Source organism: Chiloscyllium plagiosum, chromosome 3 (assembly GCF_004010195.1).
Source record: "Chiloscyllium plagiosum isolate BGI_BamShark_2017 chromosome 3, ASM401019v2, whole genome shotgun sequence".
In the NCBI taxonomy this organism is placed as follows: domain Eukaryota; kingdom Metazoa; phylum Chordata; class Chondrichthyes; order Orectolobiformes; family Hemiscylliidae; genus Chiloscyllium; species Chiloscyllium plagiosum.
In genome coordinates this window covers 97,088,930-97,114,915 of record NC_057712.1, presented here as the reverse complement: position 1 = coordinate 97,114,915, position 25,986 = coordinate 97,088,930, and the positions used below count along the sequence as shown (strand labels likewise).

At 39.5% G+C, this 25,986-nt stretch overlaps 1 protein-coding gene across 7 annotated transcripts in view; it reads right to left on the bottom strand.

The window, feature by feature from the left end:
- Window positions 1–25,986, bottom strand: part of rngtt (RNA guanylyltransferase and 5'-phosphatase) — a 418,275-nt gene that overhangs the window by 106,079 nt on the left and 286,210 nt on the right. For 4 of the 7 annotated variants that reach the window (XM_043686789.1, XM_043686797.1, XM_043686812.1 and 1 more), the window contains exons 13-14: window positions 14,385–14,477; window positions 8,299–8,399 (exon numbers count right to left, since the gene is read on the bottom strand). In XM_043686789.1, the coding sequence (XP_043542724.1) occupies window positions 8,299–8,399; window positions 14,385–14,477 (194 nt within the window). Of the gene's footprint in view, window positions 1–5,053; window positions 5,270–8,298; window positions 8,400–14,384; window positions 14,478–25,986 lie in introns of those variants that run through there. The other 3 variants (XM_043686802.1, XM_043686808.1, XM_043686824.1) reach the window with 2 other exon arrangements.

Below are 25,986 nucleotides of genomic sequence, written 5' to 3'. Positions count from 1 at the left end.
CTTATACGTGCTGATTGTACTCATGCACTGCTGTGGGGAAAAGGGGAAATGTTACTAACAATCCTGTAACTAAATTTCCATTTGAATGTTGGTTGATGTCCAAAGAACAGCTCTGAGTTCTAGGCAGGAAAAAAAAAATCAGTATGCAATAAAGCTAATTTCATTGCATTGAAACCTAGAATCAGTGATAGATTAAAAGACAAAAATTATGGCGAGGGGAATGGAGACGCAGATCGCTCTTTCAGCGATACGTATCCCAAGTCTTTGAACTAAGTTTTTCATTATGTCTGTTATAAAAATAATAAATTCATGTATTTTGAAATAGTGAACTCGATAAGATTACAATTTCAGCAATCTACGAAATCAAAGGACATAATTGCAACATCATTGAGAACAAAAGGTAAGTTGTAATATTTGAAAATAAATGTCAACTGAGTCAGTGACTGAAAATATTATAAAAATAAAAGGTAAGTATTGAAAAAGAAGCATTTTGAAAGTCACTGGGGAAAGGGAAGTAAAGTAAGGTTAGATATTCTCATTAAAGAACTGACAAAGCCTCTTGCATTATAAGTTGAATGAACGCTTGTAACTTAAATTTCTATTATTCAATATTAGAGATTAATCAGTGAGCATCTTAAAGCACCACAAACAAAATTATTTACACATGCACAAGTTAGCAAAGAGGGCGTCAGTTTAATTTCTAATGTTATTAACGATACTGCTTACAAACCAGCATCTTCTTAGTGTCACATTGGAATGTCACCTTTTCGTGCACTCAAATTTTGAAGGGGGCTTTGAACCCATAACCTATAACACAAAATTACTACTCGTTCAATTACTGATGATCTAACAAATCAGATATAAAATGGAGCATTGAAAATAAATTGGCTCAAAACAGAAAATCAAGATCTGTTACCATTGAAAGCTTTCAAAGGTTTACATGGTAGATGCCATGCACTGTTCATGAGAACCCACATAATAGCTTGACTAAGGATCTGAAAGAAAGACCTGCAGCAGACATAACACACCAACTTTAGCATTTGGATTTTTTTGTGATTAAATTTGGCAGTATTTTGTAAGGCTATAAATGTAAGGTTGCGTACTCCGCCCCCTACTGTACTCCTTTTACACACACAACTGTGTGGCCAAATTCAGCACCAACTCCATTTACACGTTTGCTGACAACACCACTGTTTTAAGTCAGATCTCAAATTACGAGTTGGCGTACAAGAAGGAAAAAGAGTGCTTAATGGGATGGTGTAAAGACAACAATCTCTCCATCATCAGCAAAATGAAGGAGCTAGTCATTGATTTCAGGTAGCAGAGTGGAGGGCACGCCCCTGTCTGCATCAATAGTACTGCGGTGGAGATGGTCTAGAGTGTCAAATTCCTGGGAGTGACAATCACCAACAATCTGTCCTAGTCCATCCACACTGACACTACAGTCAAAAAAAGCACAGTGACGCCTCTAACTTCCTAAGGAGGCTTAGGAAATTCGGCATGTCCATAAAGAGTCTAACAAATTTTTATAGATGTTCCATAGAAAACATCTTATCTGGATGCATCACAGCGTGGTATGACAACAGAGCTTCCCAAGACCGAAAGAACATAGCCCAATCCAACATGATCAAAAACGCCTCCCACTGCAGTTGTACTCTCTTCTACCTTCTTCCATTGGGAAAATATAAACATTTGTATACACGTATGAACAGATTCCAGAGCAGCTTCTTCCCTGCTGTTGTCAGGCTTTTGAATGGATCTCTTTAATGTTAATGTCAATCTCTCTTTGCACCTTCTCAACAGCTGTAACGTTGGATCCTACACTGTGTTCCGTTAACCTGATGCTCTTTTATAGTACAATCTACCTTTAAAGCAAGAAAAACAACACTTTACTCCATAGTTTGGTACATGTGACAGTAGTAACTCAAACCAAATTAAATATGCTCAATGTAAATTTATTTACAAGCAAGGGACTAAGTTGAGATGATTGTGTAAAGGATCTGAAAGTACATTATTGGAAAGATCAGTCATCATGTAGTTGTAGTGAAAAAAGTAAGCAAACATATTGCAACATTTAAAAAGCATCTGGATGGGTATATGAATAGGAAGGGTTTGGAGGGATATGGGCCAGATGCTGGCAGGTGGGACTAGATTGGGTTAGGATATCTGGTCGGCATGGATGGGTTGGACCGAAGGGTCTGTTTCCATGCTGTACATTTCCATGACTCTATATGGACGGAGAATGACATTGCAATATGACACTCATTACACTCCAGCAGCAGTACTGTATCAGAATTGCCTTAAACCTTGTCAGCGTTTACATAAGGGGAAGTTTGCTTGGAGTAGGCTCGAGAATATTTTGGAATACTTGAGGCAGAAGACAGCAAAGGCATGGATAAGAGTTTCCACAGGAATTACGATGAGGTGGATGGAGAAGTGTGAAAAACAGTACAGAACTGAAAGCAGGTCAGTCCTCGTGTTAGGAAGGGTTTTACAATGAAAGATCAGATCAAGGTTAATGTGGATCCTTAAATTAGAAACAAGTTCAGGTAAAAACACAGGGAAGAATCTTATACATATATGACATGGGCTGTGATGAGAAATCTGGCAGAATCACACAAGATCTGGTGAGGTCTATTTTGACAATAGGAGCACCTTGGAGCAATTGAGTAAAACATTAATTAGGTTTTGGGCATCAAGATGAGATTCTCACTAGGTAACTGAATCTTGCTTATTAAGAGTATTATTGCTTATTAACATTATTGACTGCAAATCTCACCACCTCATTAAGATGTACATGCCTATCTACAGTGCATATCACTGTGAGCAAAAGTATTTCCGAAAATTCACAACATGCAAGTCAGAGCGGGTAAATGGTGATTTCAGCTTGCCACAAGGAACCTCTGTATTGCTCACCACACAACAGAATCTCAGGGCATGATCTATGGGCACCAGCCACATGCACTCACTACCCATTGACAGTGGCATCAAATATCTGCCAATCCCTTAGGATATTCTCTAAATTACTTTTGGAAAACTCAAACCTGCATTGCAAGGCGCATAAGCAACCAAGTTTTGAAAGGCTGCTGCAAGGAGACTTTGCATGCAGGAACATTTATCCAACCCACAAATTGGACCAGATATCGTTGCACACTTACAACCTCTGATCAATGAGAACTATTTCATCTAACAAGGCTGTCTGCTGCTCCTGTTCCTCCCTACGCAGTTGAATTAACTCCCTGATTGCAATACCACAGCATCCTTTCCTGCCTGGGGTTGAGCAATAGCCTTGCGTTTGCTCAAATGCCAATGCCTTAGCTGTGGAGCTGACATAGTGAGAAGCTTGCCAGATTGTGCTCTCTAAGCCTAAAGTCCCCCCCATAAAGAGGTGTCAGTATCTAAGCTGGGAGCCACGCGCGCGTGTGCAGGAGGCAGCTATACTTTCTCAGACATCACGAGGGTGGCTTCTCCACTGGGGTTGCCGACATCCCACTGGTATCTGCAATAAAAGGCATTTTGGGCAATAGTCAGAAGTGGTGTGCAATGAATGACACTGACAGTGGGTTTAAGGCAAGAGTTACATGGATCAAAGCATTGTGCTTACTCAGTTGATGAGATATGGATATCTTGGCAGCCTCGCGGAAATGGTCCCGGCTTTTTGCCTTAAGAGGAAGGGAGGGTCTCTGCATAAGATGAAGTGGGCAGCATGGCTGTTAATACTGATGCAGTTGAGAGACAAGTGGTGAGATGTTTCAGTCAAGTGAGGAGGCCTGGCAGGGTTAGTGTTTGGGGAGGTTTAAGGGAAATGAGAGCAAGAGAAGAAAAATGTTGTGGGCAATAGTTGAGAATGGCAGAGCATGAGCCGTGGGTGGGGGTGGGTGCAGTGGTAAAGATAGAGAGATCGTGATGTAGCAGAGAGAAATGTGTGCACTTTGGTCATTAATTTTGTTTTGCCACTGCCAATCATTCTTCCAGATTATGAATCTGCACTGACTTGGTGACAACTTCGGAGCAGGCTGCCAGGGTTTGTTGGGGGGGAGGGCCTCCTCTGCCAGTCCCTTGGGAGAAGGATGGCTCACCTCTGCACCATTCTGTTGAACAGGTCCTCCAAGTCCCTGGTGGAGAATCATGGCAGCATCTTACCCTTCTCTCGCATCTTCTGGCTGAATGTCGGTTCTGAATGGCCTCAGAATGTCAGGGCTCAGTCAGGTGCACAGCAAGAGGTATTGGTTTTTAGTGGATGAGTAGCAAGTACTTCCAGGAATGCAATTAAGTAAGACGAGACAAGAATTGGACGAGGGGGGCACTATAGGGGTAGTTAGGTAGTCAATGAGGCAAATTTGATCTTACTAGGCCTTTTAAAAACTCAAAGAAACTGAAACAGCCAAAAAATGCTAAATTCAGCTTATAAAATACTTAAGTCACCAGAAAAATATTTTTAAAGACCTGAATGACATTTGGATATTGTGCTTGAGGCAAGAAGAACTTCAGATAAAATTCTTGTTTCATATTTACAATTATTTAACCACCTGACAGAGCTATTTATAGTGATGCACAAAAAGCTGAACAACCAGATATGCAACCATGTATCAACAACAGCAAGCTGTCAACCTGATTTTAGAAACATATTTGCATGTAAAGTAGAAATATTTGCATGTTACATACATATTAAGACGACAGTGGCTACAGTCATTGCTTCTTTAATCAATTTACCATCTGTGAACGATCTCTTGCATTTTTCAGAAGATGGCAAATGCAAAATGTTGTTTCAGCACTGGTCTCACCTGTTGCTATTGGTTTAGAAAAAGATGACCATTGATCTTTCAAAATGGCCTTCAGCTCATCAAACATCTTTATCTGAAGCATGTTGTTCAGGGGAAAGCTATTCTTGAATTTACTCTAGATTACTGCATGATGGCCTTTTACTTTGGTGACCTATAAGATAAATGCTCTTCTCTTTTACAGTTCGTAACAGAAATCTGTTTTCCCATTCCATGTGGAAGTTGTACATTTTTGATTTCTTTTTAGATTGGTACAGGTTCATCACTTGTCATTATTGCCTCATCTTGTAGTCCATGATATCCCTCTATCGCTGTTCACACTCCAGGTAGACCTCTGGTTCTGCACCTCTGGAACATCCAGAATGTTGCTGGCTCACACAAAAGGTCATTTCTGTGGTTGTGATCATCTTGCTATGGTATTGGATGTGGGGTATGGCAGCGTTCGTAGTAACTTTTCTTCGTCTCGCATGGATTGATTTGATAAAGAGCTGAAGCAAAAAGAGGGAGGGGAGAGGGACCAGCTGAGTTGCTCTTAAAGACAACATGGACATGATGGGCTGAACAGTCACCTAGTACTGAATTATCCCGACTTCATACATCAGTTCTTTGTACATTTCTTATTCATTTGTTTGTACTGCCTTCACAAAACCTGTGTTACCTGCAATGATAGCCCACCTGGACCAAATTGAAACACAATGCAACAAGCTGGCAAAGTCTGTTATACACTCTTCTATAGGCATGTAGCTTCGGAAAGTGGAAGTCAAGCAGCAGCATGCCAATTGACGTGTATGCAGTGAGGGAATATGTGTAAGCAGTAAAATCAACTGACAGCAAAATGGGCTGCAAGAGAACACAGGCAGGTGGGGATCGACTGATCAACACTCTGCGATCGACCTGTTGATCACGATCTACATGCTGGAGGTCACAGCTTTACAATGAAGTGAGGGTTTTGGTTAGTTCAGTTTGCTGGATGGCTTATTTGCAATGCAGAATAATGCCAACAGTTTGGTTCAATTCCAGCACCAGTTGAGGTTACCATGAAGGACTCTCTTTCTCAACCTTTCCCCCTGCCTGAGACATGGCAACTCTCATGTTGAACCACTAGTCATCTCTATCTAATAACAGATCAGCCCTGCAGCCTGGTAAGGCTATGGAGACTTTACCTTTATAAGTGAATAACAAAATCTGCCATTCAATGGATATCATGACAGCCCCGTTGGTCAAAAACATGTATATTCAGATTTGATTAACACACCATGAAGTATGTTTCAAGACAGCAACACAGTCACTTTATTGAAACATGCTTGTAAACTGTGTACAATGTATGGATGATACCTTTGCTTTGCAAGTAAATTATTTTTCAGACAATTAAATTTATTAGTACCTTATAAACAAAATCACTTAAGTTCTGAAGGAGGGTCACTGGACTTGAAACATTAAATCTGCTTTCTCTCCACAGATGTTGCCAGACCTGCTGAGTTTCTGAATTAATTTCTGTTTTGTTTCACATATTATACAGGATTGCTTGTGATGCTCTATTGCAAGAAATGTATCCTCCTATACAGTTTTATAAGGACTCAAAATTGCACTAAAAATATAGTTTTGGCCAAAAACATACACCATATTTTCCAGTTAGTACTATTTCTGAGTCACAATATAGTTTGCAACTTACATTCTCAGACATTATTCAAATATAATTGCCTAGTTATGGTCAAAAGAAATCATATGCACAAGCTAATCTCATATGACATGACTCACATATTGACGGAGTCTTCATCACAGTCACGGTGGTCAATTGAAAATTGTGCCTGTCCTTTTAAGCCCACTACTCAGTTACTTGGTGGGAAAATGATCGGTTATTAGAAGTCAACAGTGGCAATAGTATTCACAAAAATCACTAGTGGCAATAATATCTAAATGTTGTTTCAAGGTCAGAAAAGAATGGTAGGGAATAAATAGAATATTCACTTAGGAATGGACCTTCAGAAGGCTTAGCAGTCGTGATATTCCTGACCAGTCAAAAGTCAATTTTCTCCAAAATGGATAACGGTAAAATGACTGTTAAACAAATATTTAACACAGGATTGAAGTCCATGTAAGAGTGTGCTTAATACATATTGACTTTATTTACAAGAATGGCATTAATACCAAAACATTATACCTATGCATGGTGGCTCAGTGGTTAGCACTGCTGCCTCACAGTGCCAGGGACCCGGGTTCAATTCCAACCTCGGGCAACTGTCTATGTGGAGTTTGCACATTCTTCCCGTGTCTGTGTGGGTTTCCTCTGGGTGCTCCGGTTTGCTCCCACAATCTAAAGATGTGCTGGTCAGGTGAAGTGGCCATGCTAAATTGCGCACAATGTTAGATGCATTACTCAGGGCTAAATGTAGGGTAGGGAAATGGTCTGAGTGGGTTACTGTCCGGAAGGTCGGTGTGGACATGTTGGGCCAAATGGTCTGTTTTCATATTGTAGGGAATCTAATCTAATCTAATCTAATCTAATCTAACCGATCAGGAAAGATTAAACCAGTCTGGGAGTTAATCTGAAAGCTACATTAAGGATTGTGAAAGATATGGATAAGTTGTCTAAACTTGATGGAATCAAGCAAGGAACCATCAGTGAATTCAGGAGAAAAATCTAGTCAGAGAGTGGCTAAGATGCGCAATTGAGCTGAAGAGCCTAGATGCATTTAAGATGATAAGTTCAATAATCATTAGGAAGAACAGGAAATGTTAATGAAAGTAGAAGTGTGGGAGTTGGCTCAGGTGTGTCAAAACGCTGGTATGGAGCAATTGGACCAAATGGTCCGCTTCTATTCTATAACTGTACATTACAAGTAACTACTTAGAATGTGATGGATACTTTTATAGAATTAGAGCTCACGTGGAAGTCTCAGTGCATCAGAGGATGGAATAGCACAATATTCAATGCAAACATGTTACCGAGATTTGTTTACACAGATTTCCAGTGTACTTGATTGCATAGGCCTTAAAAACAAAACCAAAAACTTAAATATCTTAAAATATGTATGTATGACTTCAAACATAGTATAAATTAAGAATTTACTTGATGAATTGTAAATGACTACAGGTTTTTGACATTTTCATGGTTGTATAGTTTAAATAATCAAAAGATTTAAATTAGGACATGGAGAAGTGACATATAATGTGAAGGTCAAAGCCTTAATTTTCACTACGAACCATAACAGGAAGAGAAGCCCGAGGCCTGGTACGGTAGTTGCATCTAAATTCAACACATACATTAGTGGCTTTTGCAAATTAATTATAATTAAATAATAGTCTCAGTCTTTCCAACAATAGAAGCAAATACTTTTTTCTCCATTGTGGAATCATTCCAAATGTAATGCTTGAAAACTATATGCTTATGAATATCATGAAAAATGAGTTATAGCAAAAGCAGTCCACCCACAGGTTTAAGCAACAATATTCCATGTCACGCTTTCAGAAAATCAGATCAAAGGAATTGAAATGTATTTTTGCAAAGTTTACCTACCCTTCTCCTCCAAATTTAGTTATTTTCAGACGAAAGTCAACAGAATTTTGGCTTGGAGGTTTCCACTTCAGTATATCATCACACCGACCAGGCTTGTATTTCTATATAAAGTTAAAAAGAGGAATTTAGTGGCATTTTTTCTTCTACTTGTGAATTTAGCAAATTCAGAGCAGTTAAAGTATTTTATAATGGGACATAGGCAATGGGACACAGACAAAACACTAGCACATCAAATCTAAACAACTATAATTTCTACCCATATGCCAAGTGATTCATTTGTAAGACCTCAAATTATGAATTACATCATGCTACTAATGGGGCTGTAATTTGAAATCATGGTATCAATTCAGGCTATTCTGACGGAATTTGAAAGCAAGTATATACAATGGTGGAAGTTACTTAAGTATAAATGTACATTTGATGTCTTCCCCAATAACTGTATCAGATATAGAAAATCATCTTGACATCGTCCAACTTGAACAAGTTAGGTCATTCCTAAAGTGTTAACTTGAAATATGAAACATTAACATTGGATATGAAAATAAGATAAAACTCAACCGAAATCACAATTTTTACTAATTTTGAGAATTGTTACTTATTCAATTGAACTTATCAACCTTCGCTGGCAAAACCAGTAATTGTGCCTGTCGCGAACTACTCTTGAAATGAGTGACTTAATACTTATCTCTGAGGGTATCTAAGGGTTAACCCAGATAAGGACAACAGATTTCCTTCCTTAAAGGACATTAGTGAAGCAAATGCATTTTGACAACAACCAACAGTAGTCTAATACTGACCATGGAATTATCTTTTTATTCCAGATGTAATTTAATTTAAGATTTACCAGTTGCTGTGGTGAGACTTGAAACCAGGTCCATAAAGCATTATCAGGGGCCTCTGGATGACCAGCCCAGCCAAATTATCAATACAGAGCCATTTTCCATTAAAACTTGCAATGTAGAAAGGAACAAAATTATTTTGAGGGACTTCAAAGAGCTGCTTTTGCTGATAATCATTTATGTCACTTCAAGTTGCCAATAAAAACAACTATCTATTCAAAATAAATGTATAAATGCACTGAATTACAAAATACTTTATTCAATTGAAAATGAGAAAAGCAACGAACAGGACTTCGTTAGTAACCAATCTGCAGATTGGTAAGCTGAAATTCCAACAATACAAACAGGTATAGTCAGAACAAAATTAAAATTGAAACAGCAAAATGGAAATGAATTATTTTCACCCCCTCTCAATTTTTCATAGGGGCCTGGTCTCATTCAACTACCCAATGAAACAACATGAGGCAACTTCCCTTAAAAATAACAAACTGCGTATATTAAAATTTTAGCTAGATTTTCCCCTCAGAATTAAACCACCAGCAATACAAGATAGCCCTAGCTATGGGAATTACTGTACATACGCATAAATGATTAACAGGATTTCTACTGTCAGGACTGAAGACAGAAATGAGTGTCACAAAGGGATGCAGTTACAGCACAGACTGTGATGTGAAGGTGTTGGTGTTGGACTGGGTGAACAAAGTTAAAAATCACACAACACCAAGGTTTCGGAGCACTGCTCATTTGTCAGGTAGCCAGTGGGACAGGATTATAGGACACAGAATCTATAGTAAAAGATCGCATCTGTTGTATCACACTTTGATGTTTTACTATAAATTCTGTGTTTTATGATCCTGCTTCACTACCTACGTGACGAAGGAGCAACACTCTGAAAGCTTGTATTCAAAATAAACCTGTTGGACTATAACCTGGTGTTGTGAGATTTTTAACTTTGTTCAACACAGACTGTGGCAGTTGCGGTGTGGGAGAGCTCCAAGAAGAATCAACAGGCCATAGGCAGTAATAGGCCATGGAAGCCTCTAAAGATAAATGCTCATGGCAAATTGGAAGTTGATAAATCCCATCTCATGTCATAGGTCAAAAAGTCATACAGCACAGAAACGGTATCTTTGGTCAAATCCATCTGTGCCGACCTGACAGCTCAATCCAACCTAGTCCCATTTGCCAGCATTTGGCCTGTATCCTCTCAGTTTGAGTGGGACAGGGAAATAAGATGGAAGAGAGTACCTAAGTTAGACCACAACATCATAAGATATTGGAGCAGAGTTCAGTCATTCAACCAATCAAGTCTGCTCTGCCATTCAATCATGGTTGACTTGCTTCTCAACGCCATTCTCCTGTTTTCTCCCTGTCACCTTGATTGCCTTACTAATCAAGAATCTAACCCTGTCTTAAAAACACTCAATATATTAGCCTCCACAGCCCTCTGTGGCAATGAGTTCGAAAGAATACCCACCCTCTGGCTGAAGAAGTTCCTCCTGATCTCAGTTCTAAAGGCTCGCCCCATCACCCTGAGGTTGTGCCCTTATGGCTAATGTCTCCTATTAATGGAAATATCTCTCCACGTGTGAGACCATTGGAAGATGTAACTGGGGAATTGATAACAATGAACAGAGAAATGACAGGTGATTTAAACCAATATATTGTGTTGCTCTTCACACTGAAGGACTCTATAAACATCCCAAAGAAAACAGATAAACAAAAGGCTAAAGGGAGGAAAAATCATGTAATAACCTTTATCGTCCTCGGAGTGACGATAACCGACAATCTGTCCTTGCCATGTAGTTGCAACGTTCAAGAAGCACAACAATGCCTCTTCTTCCTCAGGCGGCTCAGGAAATTTGGCATGTTCATAAGAACCCTCACCAACTTCTACAGATGCACAATTGAGAGCATACTATCCAGATGCATAATGACCCGGTATGGAAATTGCTCTGCCCAGGACGTAGGAAACTAGAGGGTGATGTGCATAGCCCAGGTCATCACAGGAGTCAACCTTCCATCCACAGGCTCTACTTATATGGCTTGCTGCCACTGAAAGGTTGCCAACATCATTAAAGACCCTTCGCACCCCTGTAATGATCTTCGATAACCTCTTCTGTCAGGCAGAGAATACAGACAACTGAATAATGCACCAGTAGGTTCAAGGAAAGCTTCTTACCGGTCGTAATAAAACTATTGAATGGACTCGCTAGCCTCAAGTAACGCTGATCTTGCTAACATTGATCTCTCTTGTACGTTCTGTGCAATGTTACCTATATGTCTCCTTTTAAATCTTTTGGTTGGTACATTATTGCTTCCTATGATCTGCTCCTACTGCTTGTAAACAAAGCTTTTCACTATACTTCAGTACATGCGACAATCAATCAGGAGGTGCAGCAAGGAATTAAGGTAAATGAAATTTTGGGGGGGGTTAGAGTTTAAGTATAGGGAAGTCTGGTTAGAATTGCACAAAGTATTGATGAATCCACAATTGGAGTACTACGTGCAGTTCCAGTTCTTGCACTTAAGTATATACTAGCTTGTAGGAAATTTAAAAGAGGTTCACTAAGCTGACTCCTCAGGCAATGTGCTGACTAATAAAGGTAAGCATACTAAATGTCTTCTTCACTATCCTGTCTAGCATGGACTCCACTTTCAAGAAACTATAAACCTGCACTCCAAGATCTCTCTGTTCAGCAACACTCTCCACGACCTTACCATTAAGTGTATAAGTCCTGCCCTGATTTGCCTTTCCTAAATGCTGCGTCAGACATTAAGCTAACTGGTCCATTCTCTTTTTGACTTGGTTTATCTTCCTTTTAAGATTTAGGAATAACATTAGCTGTCCACTTCTGACACAATTTGTTTTCGTGAAGGATTCATAAACCCATGTGCAACTTTAATAGCCTACTGAGTCAATATGATCATTGCTGATCATCAACTCCGTACCCTGTTCCTGCTTTCTCCCCATGCCCTTGGAATTCTTTTAGCTTTAAGAACTCTGTTTTAAAGATTTATCTAATTAAGGGCACAGAATAATATAATAAATACTTACAGAAAGATATATCTGACAAGGAATGCAGCAAAGGTTTTTATTATCCTCACTTTTATTATCCTATTGTTATTGCTGATCCTCTTGAAGTTACATTTTCTGATATTTGTGCTTTCTAACTTCAACACATAACCTTTTGGGGATTTGAATTCAACTACAATATCATAGAGATTTTGATTGCTTTGTTTATAGAACGTGATGGGTAATCCATCTACTAACACCACTGGAAGTCTTTAAGTTCAACGTAAGTACCTATCCCATCTACGAACTACATGTAGTCCTAATGTGACTACCAATTCATAGTAAATTGAGAACAGATGCCCAGTTTGTACTTTTAAATTTTCATTGTGGATAGGAGCCCCAGTTGACCTTTATTCAAAATGTGAACAGTGTTCATACATTGAAAACGACAGACACATAAATATTAGTTTTAGTGAGATGAAAGTCAGTGTGGTGTGCTCAATGCAATTGGTAGAATCACAGGAAGGCATTTGATCTTGCTTTTAAATATGCTGTTGAAATTGACAGTCTAGTCAAATGATGTTACCGCACTCATGAATTAGTCACTGTGATCCTTCCACTCAATTTGAAGGATTTCATACTCAGTTGAGGACACTTTTCTTTTTACCAATTTAGTTTAACAATTTGTAATACAAAATGCCAAAGTACACAAGTAACAAAATGAAAGCACAATCTACAAAAACATCAATTTCCATTTTCTGCAACACTGGAAAGGTGTTAGAAGTGACAAAATGACAGAATAGGTCTGTTCAACATCCTTAATCCTATCTGTCCATCTCAATACCAGCACATCTTTCACTTAAATAGACAGAATTTCAGGAAGCTAGCGCAAATGTATTCATTTACATTTCTTAAGTCTGGTTAAAAACACGTAAATAATGTCTTGACCTCTACTGAAACCAAGCAATTGCACAAAAACACTTCTAGAAATCTATATTCAATCTCTTTCCTTCTTTATTCTCACATTTCATTAAAAGCTATGTTTTAGAATTCCTTAATTCAGGTCTCTCCATGCTGCTCAACACTCAATAAATATAGGGAGGTAGCATACTCAGATTTTTGGAAAACTGTTCCGTAATTTATCAATGAAAGAAGATTTTCAAGCACAATTGATCTGTCTGTTTCTTGATCTTTCTCTTGCTGTCTACAGAGAAAGGCTACTAATATTACTTCCCTTAAACAATGGGAGCTTGCCAAAATTATTTTTCAAAAGATTTCATCCAGAGGGAAAAAAAAATGATGTTGCAAAAGAAAGCCTGAATAAATTTTCACATTTCTCATAAAGGGTTCTGCTTTTGTCCCTTTGTGTGATGGCACACATTTGTCACAACACAGAAACACTGCTGCCCTGCTGTGTTGAAGGAGTTATAAGAGCAAATGTAAAACAAAATGAAGCTTATTACTACCTATGGTTGTCATAAACACAGCTTTCTTTCAGCCTTCTTTTTAAAAAGTCTATCTTATTAGCATTATAGAACTTCTAAGATGCTGTTTGTTAATTGGAATTTACCATTCTGCCAGCTGCCTTTTAGATGCTAGTGACAATATTTGCTATTTTTGGAAATTGCAGAAATTGAGGAGCATGTCAGTAATTCCTCTTTAAAACAAATAAATTCAAAATAAGTTAATTCAAAAATAACCAAAACAACAAGAAGTGTGAAATTCATTGACCAAGAGGATTCAAAATGAGGACCAACCCAACCAGTGGTTTGTTTCTCAGTACATCTCAAAATCTCAAGGTGTACTTCGGTTACACTATTGACTTTAAATTGTTATTTTAAGAAAGACAATATAATGATTTTATTCTGCAGGGACACAACTGTATGAAGGGCTCTTGTACATTCAGAAATATAATAGTCCTGTTAAATGGTCACTAAGAGAATGGGAGGTTCCGATGAAAGGTGAAACTGTTGTTTTAATGGTGACCAAATTGTTGTAAGTTATAGAATCAGCAAAGCTCAGGAAGTAGAGGCTGAATAATATATTAATAGATGTAGCTGCTTGAACAAAGTACTGCTGTAAAAGAACAGATTTCAAAAAACTGAAAAGTACATGCACACACCACTAAATGATTTTAGGAGTTAAAGAAGCAATGACAGAATCAGACTAGACTGTGATGCTCTCAGTTTATAGTTGAACAATCTATCAACAATCGCCACATGTATACTCACATGCAAAACAATAGTTTGGGTGAAGTTGCAGAAACCCGTAACACAAAGTAAAGATGTGCATAAAAATTTAAGAAAACCGTGTATCGCCACCATCTAAGAAACAGAACATACTCATTAACAAAACAAGCAAAATGCAAGCAAAAGTTGTCAAGCAAGAGAAGAAAAAAAATGAAAGCAAGGCTGTTATGGAAAGCTGAATTTATTAATTTCTCCAAATACAGTTCAATACGAACACACTATTCAGCTGATTCAAAACTAATACTTCCCTTTCCACATAAAAGATCACTCTGCAGAAAAATTAAATTCATTCAAGTAAAATTCAATTTACTCAAGTAAGAAAACAGCTCATTGATTTGTATTTGCTTTTGATGTTAATGTGCCAAAACAATTTTAGTAATTACTGCATGACAAAGAATACAATGTTTGACTGTGCAGACTGTTTAAATGAAAAGTTTCATTTCCATCATAACTTCATTGAAAGCACAGGCCTGATCCGTATGGCTCATTCCAAAGCAGCAAAGAGCCAAAATACCTCTCCTGTCAGTCAAGGAAGTGGCTGATCCTTTAAGGAATTATGCTAATGGCCATATTGATATTGTGTATAGAAAATCTTTTCATTACTCACAAGTCAGGAGTGTGAAGAAATACTCTCCATTTGCAGCTCCAACAACACTTTTTTTTAGATTAGATTACTTACAGTGTGGAAACAGGCCCTTCGGCCCAACAAGAGAAAATCTTTTCATTACTCACAAGTCAGGAGTGTGAAGAAATACTCTCCATTTGCAGCTCCAACAACACTTGACGCCATCCAGGACAAAGCAGCCAATTAATCGATCCATCACCTACCATCTCATACATTCATCACAACCAGCAAAATGCGGCAGCAGTGTGCAGCAGCTACAAGGCCCAACTTTCTTCAAACGCATCCTACAAACTCAGGTCCCCTCCAACCCAGGAAGTGAAGGCAGCTGCACATGGGATCACCACCACTAGCGTGCCCGTTTCACTGGTTCTTCTTTTATTTTTTGCCCCGTGTTTTTTTCCTTCTTCCCTCCCAGCCTCAGCATAGACACGCCGGGGAGCGGCTTCCAAGCTTTGCATAGTGACCTCCTGTGGCAGCCTCCCAGCTTGACGTGGCGTGATGGCCTCATGGTGTAGTGTTCTGGTGGCCTGGTGTGGCAGTGTCTAAGCCTGACATGGCCTCAGCATGGTCTCCCAGTCTTGAGGCAATACCAGAACAATCTCCCAGCCTCATGATCCTCAAGGTGAAGCCTGGTGTGGTATGGAGCCAAGGCCTGGTGTAGACCAGAGTCTAGGTGCCAGTTAATTTGGGGAAGAATTGTACCTGTTTCAACACTCTCTCCCCCTTCAATTATTTTGTAGATTTCAATTATATCACTTCATTCTTTGAAATGCTATCATTCCCTTGGTAAGAGGGCCAAACCTGCACAGAGAACTCCAGGTGCAGTCTGACCAAGGTTCTACAAAGTTGAAACAATATCCCTCTATTAAAATTCTCTAGTCATCAAGGCTAACATACCATTATTCTTCCTAATTGCTTGCTGCACCTTCATGCCAGCCATCAGTAACTTATTGACAAGGACACAGAGGTCCCTTTTACATATACACTTTCAACCTTTTATTATTTGTGAAATACTCTGCACATCTGTTACTCCTACTAAGGTGAATTACTTCACTTTCTACCACATTCTATTTCATTAGCCATGACCTTGTTCATTCACTGGCAACATTTTTAACCACCTGGCGTTGTGTCATCACAAACTAGAAAACAATTCATTTGGTTCCCACATTCAAACTGTTGATATATATTGTGAACGGCTAAGTCCCAAACACTGACGCTGTGGTACCCCTTTCATCACAACCTGCACAATGTGAGATTGATCTGTTTGTTCCTAACCTCTGTTTACTGCCTGTTATCTCCTATCGCAAATGTTTTAATTTTGCCAACCAACATCCTATAAGGGACTTTAGAACAAAGAAGCAACAAAGAAAATTTAGTCTAGATTAGAAAGGTGCTGGAAAAGCACACCAGGTCAGGCAGCATCCGATTTTTACCTAAAGAAAATTTACAGCCTAGGAACAGGCCCATCGGCCCTTCATGCCTGAGTCAACACAATGTACTTTCTAAACCGGTCAGTCAATTCCTTAGCATCTGTATCCCTCTACTCCCCACCTACTCATGCATCTGCCCACGCACATCTTAAATGAATCTATTGTGCCTGCATCTACCACCTCTGCTGGCAATGCGTTCCAATCACCACCCTCTTGTAAGTACTTGCTGCGTGTATCCCCCTTAAACTTACCACCTCTCACCTTGAAAACGTTATAACCTCTCGTTATTGAATCCTTCATCCTGGGGAAAAGCTTGTCTCTACCCACCCTATCTATACCCTTCATGATTTTGTAAACCTCAATTAGGTTCCCCCTCAATCTCTTTTTTCTTATAATGAAAACAAACCTAACCTACTCAACCTCTCTGAAGAGCTAACACATTCCATACCAGGCAACATCCTCGTAAACCTTCTCTGCACCCTCTCCAAAGTGTCCACATCCTTTTGGTAATGTGGCAACCAGAACTGTACACAATATTCTAAATGCGGCCGAACCAATGTCTTGTACAATTTTAACATGACTTGCCAGCTCTTATACTCAAAACCCCGTCCAATGAAGGCAAGCATACTATCTGCCTTCTTGACCACTCTATCCATCTGTGCAGCAACCGTCAGGGTACAATGGACTCTCTGCCCATTAACTTTTCCCAAGGATCTTCTGTTCATTGTATAATTCGCTCTAGAATTAGTCTTGCCTAAATGCATCACCTCACATTTGTCTGGATCGAAATCCATCTGCCACTTTTCCGCCCAACTCTCCAGTCTACCCATATCCTCCTTTATAGGAAGGATATTTTAAAAAATCCAAGTACACCATGTCTCACAAACTCTATATTATCAATTCTGTCAGTAACTTCAAAATATTTCAGGTTTTTCCAACTATGATTTTCTATTCAGAAATCCGCACTTACCCAGTTAAAATCTAAGCATATATCTAAAATAGATTCTAGCACTTTCTCTACTCCACAGGGATTGGTGCTGTGACCACTGCTTTTTCTTTGTCATTTATATAAATGATTTGAATGTTAATATATGTGGAATGGTTAGTAAGTTTGCAGATGACACCAAAACTGGAGCTGCAGTGGATGGTGAAGAAGGCTAACTCAGAGTACAATGAGACCTCAGACCATAAGAGACCATAAGACGTAGGAGTGGAAGTAAGACAATTCGGCCCATCAAGTCCACTCCGCCATTCAATCATGGCTGATGGGCATTTCAACTCCACTTACCCGCATTCTCCCCGTAGCCCTTAATTCCTTGTGACATCAAGAATTTATCAATCTCTGCCTTGAAGACATTTAGCGCCCTGGCCTCCACTGCACTCTGCGACAATGAATTCCACAGGCCCACCACTCTCTGGCTGAAGAAATGTCTCCGCATTTCTGTTCTGAATTTACCCCCACTAATTCTAAGGCTGTGTCCACGGGTCCTAGTCTCCTCGCCTAACGGAAACAATTTCCTAGTGCCCACCCTTTCCAAACCATGTATTATCTTGTAAGTTTCTATTAGATCTCCCCTTAATCTTCTACACTCCAATGAATACAATCCTAGGATCCTCAGCCGTTCGTCGTATGTTAGACCTACCATTCCAGGGATCATCCGTGTGAATCTCCGCTGGACACGCTCCAGTATCAGTATGTCTTTCCTGAGGTGTGGGGACCAAAACTGGACACAGTATTCCAAATGGGGCCTAACCAGTCTCAGTAGCACAACGGTGCTTTTATATTCCAACGCTGTTGAGATAAATGACAACATTGCATTCGCTTTCTTAATCACGGACTCAAACTGCACGTTTACCTTTAGAGAATCCTCGACTAACACTCCCAGATCCCTTTGTACTTTGGCTTTATGAATTTTCTCACCGTTTAGAAAGTAGTCCAGGCTTATATTCTTTTTTCCAAAGTGCAAGACCTCGCATTTGCACACATTACCTCTATCAATGGGCCAAGGACTAGCAGAGGGAGTTTAAATAAATGTGAAGTATTGCACCCAAAAGAGAAGATGCTGGAAAATTAGATTAGATTTAGATTAGATTACATTACAGTGTGGAAACAGGCCCTTCGGCCCAACAAGTCCACACCGACCCGCCGAAGCGAACCCACCCATACCCCTACATTTACCCCTTACCTAACACTACGGGCAATTTAGCATGGCCAATTCACCTGACCCTGCACATCTTTGGACTGTGGGAGGAAACCGGAGCACCAGGAGGAAACCCACGCAGACACGGGGAGAACGTGCAAACTCCACACAGTCAGTCGCCTGAGGCGGGAATTGAACCCGGGTCTCAGGCGCTGTGAGGCAGCAGTGCTAACCACTGTGCCACCGTGCCGCCCACTAATCTCAGCAGGTCTGGCAGCATCTGTAAGGAGAGAAAAGAGCTGACGTTTTGAGTCTAAATGACCTTTTGTCAAAGGGTTCAGATTCGAGCATCTGCAGTTATTTGCTTTTATTATGTGAGGTATTGCATTTTGGTACAGCACATCGGGGCAAGATTTATATACTTAATGGTAGGGTCCTGGGTGTATTGCCAAACAAAGAAACCTTGGGGCGCAGGTTCACAGTTCCTTGATGATTGAGTCACATGTAGACAGGGATGTGAAGGCGGCTTTGGTAGACTTGCCTTTATTGATCAGTGCATTGAGTATAGGATTTGAGACGTCATGTTACAGCTGTACAGGACATTGGTTAGGCCCCTTTTGAAATATTGTAATTAAATCTGTTCTCCCTGCAACAGGAAAGAATTACACAAGAATAAACCCAAAAGAATAAACCCAAAAGGGTACAGAAAAGAATTACAAGGATGTTGCCAGGGCTGGCTGGTATGAGCTATGGGACGAGGCTGAATAGGCTAGGGCTAGTTTCCCTGGAGAATCAGAGGCTGAGGAGTGAGCTTAGAGATTTGTAAAATGATGTGGGTCATGGATAAGATGAATTGCCAATGTCTTTTTCCCAGGATAGGGGAGTCCAAAATTAGAAGGCATAGGTTTAAGGTGAGAGGGAAAAATATAAAAGGGACCTGAGGGGCAACTTTTTCAGGCAGAAGGTGGTGCATGTAGGGATATGGGACAAATGCTGGCAAATGGGACTAGAATAATTTAGGATATCTGTTCAGCATGGATGAGTTGGACTGAAAAATCTGTTTCTGTGCTGGACAACTCTATGACTACAATTTTATAACTCTACTGATGTAAGGCAAACAGGTCTGCTGTTCCACATTTTCTCTCCCTCCCTTATTAAAGAATGGGATGACATTTGCTACCTTTATCCTGCAGGGACTATTCCAGAAATTTAGAGCTTTGCAAGATGATCACCAATGTAAACACTAACTCCACAGCTATGTCTTTCAACACTCTGATATAAATCTCACTTCCTGGGACTTAGCTACTTCCTGCCCACAAATGTCTCTTGTTAGTACTAATTCCCCTCAATTCCCCATTCTCCCTAATCTCTTGGATATCTAATCCTGGGAGATTGCTTGTATCTTTTTCATTTTAGACAAGTACAATGTAATAATTTAGCTTCTCTGCCATTGCTCTATTCCACATTAGAAATTCTCTTGACCTAGTCTGAAATGTACTCACGTTTATCATAGCCAAACATTTCTTCTTTACATATCCACAGAGGTTTTAACAGACAATTTTTATGTATATTGCTAGCTTACATTCATATTCTAGCTCCACTTGCTTTATCAGTTTCTTGCCCCATTATAGTATCCATCCACCTGGAACATCGCCAATAATGTTTATATTGTTCATTTTCCCAAGAATCCCATTCAAACACACATTACTTTTTAAATAAATGAATCCTTTCCAATATTATTTTAAACTTTTATTTTCATAAGCTCCAATTATCTCTGATGGTCCTTTGGCATAGAAGTCATTTTTTTCAAACTTCAGTAGGACTCCCCACTCCCATGATCAATTTGGCAGTCTGATTTTGAATAACCTTGACTAAATTCCTCCATAGCCCACTCTTCTAAACTTGAAGATCAACTTGTCCTTTCACTGCATCCTTTTCAAAGAACATACACATATTTGTAATATCTAGTGGAGGGGATGAGGGTCAGTGCACAGCAAAGCGGGCTTGAGGTGTAGAGTGGACTAGTTGATGACAGGAGCAGACCAGGTTGGAGGCATACTGCAGGGCGGGGACAGTTTTGGGACTAGGGACAAGTACAGGCAGTCAGCCACTTGCGAGGCTGGTCAGATCAGGTATGGAAATTCTCTTCACTGACCTACTGCAAAATAATGTTTATCTGTAATCTGTTGTGTTTATCCTTCTAACTTTATTCCTTATTTTCTAACTTACACGATGAATCATTGTAAGGTAATGTAACTTTTTTTTATTTCTAAAATTTGTACCTAAGTATTTTGTACCTAAGATGGCACCATGAGGGGCAACATTGTAAACTTTCACTGGACTCCTGTATTTGAGTACACATGACAATAAACTTTATTCTAATTCTAATAATTGAGCAGAACACTCAGAAATCTGGAGGATCTTACTACAGGTCATTCTGCTATAACGCACATTTCATTAATTCGAATTCGCTGTAACGCGAGTGACGAATCGGGGACATTGCTTCTAAAGTGCAAACTTTTAAAACGTGCATTGGTTATAACACAGTTCCGTGTACCATTAGTTTAAATGGTACTGCTAATATCCAATTTTCTTAGAACATGGGATTGCATGAGAATGGAACTATCGCATCATAGCAGAACCTACTGTACTAGCAAATGGGGCCTTAATTCATCCACAACCAGACAAATAGCTTGCAGTGACATGTTTGGCACTAGTAGCACTGCTACCTTTATGAAAACCACTTCTTGAGATGGTTTGCAAAAGCTCTTAAGATAACAATAATACCTCATTTTACAGAGCTGCTACTGAAGTCAGGGCTACGGCTCGAATGTAAAGTAGCCAATGATATTTCAGATTTAATTCTGAATAATACTAACATTATGCAAAGAGGATAAGATACTTATTTTGGAACACAACAAATAATGCTCAACAAAACAATCCAATCCATCATTTAGGAGCTAATGAAGTGACCCAATTGGTCATATCTTGGTAAGCACACACAATTTTTTAAATAGGAGTATTTAAAATAACCACCAGCAGTAGACTTTTTGATGTGGTTTTATTTGGCTAACAATCCCGCTCTGTGCTGCACTGTAACTGAGGTGGTTTAAATATAATCCGCCTGGTGCCTGGAGCTATTTAAAGTGGAGCAGCAGCAGACACCGATAGGGAAAAAAAAATCTAACGCTCTCCTATGTGTAAACAAACACCAAGAGCATCATGGAAATTTTACCCTTGAAGAGTTCAATAAAAAGGCAGCACTTATAATGGGCCTGAATGCCAGTAACATACAATGTTAACAATATGATGAAGTGGTGCTGACATTAAACATCTTCAAAATCAAATAAATGCACATCAATGAGTTTGAGTCAACATGCAGGCTGCTCATTAACAATGTCAAGTTTTTATTAATTATACAGATATAATCACAGATATCAAGCTAAATATTGGCTTAATTCAGTTCACCATACAGTGATCGCAAATGCGGTTAGTATGTTTGGCAGTCACTTTGCACAGCTCTAAGAACAACAGCACATTGCACAGTGGAAGTATTCTTAGCCTTAGAGCGGCACGGTGGCTAGCATTGCTGCCTCACAGCGCCAGGGACCCAGGTTTGATTCCCGCCTCAGGTGACTGTCTGTGTGGAGTTTGCACATTCTCCCAGGGTATGCATGGGTGGTCTGCACGGATTTCCTCCAGGTGCTCCGGTTTCCTCACACAATCCAAAGATGTGCAGGTAAGGTGAATTGGCCATGCTAAATTGCCCATAGTGTTAGATGCATTAGTCAGGGGTAAATGTAGGGTAGGAGAAGGGGTCTGGGCAGGTTACTCTCCGGAAGATCAGTGTGGACTTGTTGGGCCAAATGGTCTGTTTCCATACAGTAGGGAATTTAATCTAATCTAATCTATCGGGAAAGATTAAACCAGACTGGGAGTTAAACTGGAGGGTATCTAATCTAATCTTAAAATGACTTCTAAATTTTACAGATGGGAGGTGTGTTTGGGAAAAGGTGGAGGAGGTGGGAAATGATGAAGCAGGTGCAGTAGACATGGCTAGGAGAGCAGTGGCAAACAGTTTGACTGAGTTGACTGAGAATGCTAGTGATATCATTACCTTGCACACTTGCTGTAAAGAACAGTTTTGGTAAGGGGAACGAAAAAGGAAGTGAGGATGCAGGGACTTTAATGAATGTTCCAAGCAGAAAAAGATAGCAATAAGCCTCAGAGGATAGTTTAAAAAAAAGAGGAAACAGCAGCGAACTAAAAGGATTAAAATAGTAGTAAACTAAAAGGGAAAGGGAAACAGCGAGAGGGATTTAGTGGGTAGATCAATAAATCTCTAGAGGAGTGATGGCAAGAGAGATTTTTAAAAGATTATCCCAATGATTCCCATTCTCACCACACCCCAACCAAACAACTTGCATTAATTAGAAAGCTCTTTGGTAATATCACATATGAACTCCAGCTACAAACAAAAAAGGGATAAAAATGTGCCAGAAGCAACTGTGGTGAGTCAGAGACAAACAGTGGCATGAAGACATCAGACTTAAGCATAGAAAAACAGTTTTCATTAATTTAGTGTGTGCAATTCCACAAAAGATCAATAGTTTTTATTATCTGTTCATTCTATTACAGTAATTAAAGAAATAAAAATAAATACCAAGATGAAAGATTCTCAAACGTGCAATATGCCAAGCCCTAAACAGATGGAAATGTAACTACTACTTAGCACTTTACGTTGTCCTCAAGAATCATCTGAGGTTTGCAAAAACTGTTCTGCTTAATGCAAAGCTTCAAATAAACTGAAATTAGCAGTTCAAGGACCCAAGTATAAGTTCTACCGGAATGAATAATCCTCCCTCATTGTAGGCACAAAACATTTAAATTTCAGAAATATTCCCCACGTGCAAAGTTGGTGAATTAGTATAAAATCTTCATACCAAATATTGATTTTAGTGCATTAAATTATTGATTTTTATATTAAAAATACCCAAATTGAAAAAACTACTGTAAATACAATCTGCTTGCTCCAAGCTCACCTTTCAGCTCCCACTTCCTGAAGCACATGGTGAGATATATTTCCATCTGAATTAATATCTCACTCAAGTTGCCACGTTTTCACGTATAGTCCTAACTAACAATCAATCCTATTAAGGTTAAGAATACAGTAATATTAGAACATAAAGACAGGAGTATGCCATTCAGTCCATTGAGCTCTAACTTGTGTTTGATTGAAAAACCCATTTGCCGCACATAACTATAGAAGGGTTCAATGATTTGCTCACCAATAACCTCCAAATCTTAACTTGTGCTGTATTGCTACAGAGAAAATTCTAACATTTATTCTCCTGTCCATTGTATTATACTGGTGCTTGTTAATGTCAACTTTGTCATTCTTCAGCATAAACATCCAAACTATCAAGATTTCTCTGAATGTAACCAATGTGTTCTTCAAGGCTCTGTACATGAACATTGTCAAAGAAAATGTGGCATCTAGCCACAGAAGATGATATTAGGCCTGAGGATAAAAACTTGATCAAAGATTAGGTGTTAAAGAACACCTTAAGGAGAAAAGAGAGGCAGTGAGATAGACATGGGGCAGGGATTTCAGAATTTAGAGCACAGGAGGCTGGAGATGCTGAGCAATTAAAATTGGGGATCTGCAAGTGGCAAGATCTGGAGAAGCACAGATAACTCAGAGAAGTGCAGGTATCTTAAAGGCTTGTAAGGCTAGAGGGAAGTACAGAAATAAAGCCAAGAGAGGCAATGAGGGATTTGAAAGCAATGATAAGAATCCTGATAATTAAGACATTGTTCATCCAGAACTCAATAATATGCCAGCATGCAGAGAATGGGAGTTAGTCAGAACTACAGAATTGTTTGGAAAGTCAGTCCCCAATCCTATACATGCCACACCTTCCACTGTCTACAGCTCTTCATTCCTTTATGATGATCCCATCTGATAGCGGTAGTGGACAAGTTAGATCACAGAGTGAAACCTGGATTGATAAACTTTGTATTTTACTTTTGTAATTTGGTCACCATGGTGGTCAATAATTAGACAGTCACAAGAGACTGCAAATGTACTTTTAACAAAACATACATTTATTACACCAAAGAAAAGTACATTATACATGTACAACAACTTGGAAAGGTCTCATCGTTGTTACGACCCCAGCTGATGATACTACAAAACAAGTCAGCTCCCAGGCTGAAATTTTGCTTGATAGATCATATTTTATTTGTACTTAATTAAAACCCCTCATTTACACAAAACCAAACTGTGCCATATTCAAAAATCCAAACTTTTGAATAAATCATACTAAAATATATATACGGCAAACTTTTTTATTAACTGGTACCAATGGGACGAGCAATAGTCATAGTCAGAGAGATGTACAGCACGGAAACAGACCCTTCGGTCCAACCCGTCCATGCCGACCAGATATCCCAACCCAATCTAGTCCCACCTGCCAGCGCCCGGCCCATATCCCTCCAAACCCTTCCTATTCATATACCCATCCAAATGCCTCTTAAATGTTGCAATTGTACCAGCCTCCACCACATCCTCTGGCAGCTCATTCCATACACGTACCACCCTCTGTGTGAAAAAGTCACCCCTTAGGTCACTTTTATATCTTTCACCTCTCACCCCAAACCTATGCCCTCTAGTTCTGGACTCCCCAACCCCAGGGAAAAGACTTTGCCTATTTATCCTATCCATGCTCCTCATAATTTTGTAAACCTCTATAAGGTCAGCCCTCAGCCTCCGATGCTCCAGGGAAAACAGCCCCTGCCTGTTTAGCCTCTCCTTGTAGCTCAGATCCTCCAACCCTGGCAACATCCTTGTAAATATTTTCTGAAACCTTTCAAGCTTCACAACATCTTTCCAATAGGAAGGAGACCAGAATTGCATGCAATATTCCAACAGTGACCTAATCAATGTCCTGTACAGCCGCAACATGACCTCCCAACTCCTGTACTCAATACTCTGACCAATAAAGGAAAGCATACCAAACGCCTTCTTCACTATCCTACCTACCTGCAAATCCACTTTCAAGGAGCTATGAATCTGCACTCCAAGGTCTCTTTGTTCAGCAACACTCCTGAGGACCTTAACTTTAAGTGTATAAGTCCTGCTACGATTTGCTTTCCCAAAATGCAGCACCTCACATTTATCTGAATTAAACTCCATCTGCCACTTCTCAGCCCATCGGCCCATCTGGTCAAGATCCTGTTGTAATCTGAGGTAACCATCTTCGCTGTACACTACACTTCCAATTTTGATGAGACCTGCAAACTTACAACTGTACCTCTTATGCTCGCATCCAAATCATTTTTGTAAATGACAAAAAGTAGTGGGCCCAGCACCGATCCTTGTGGCA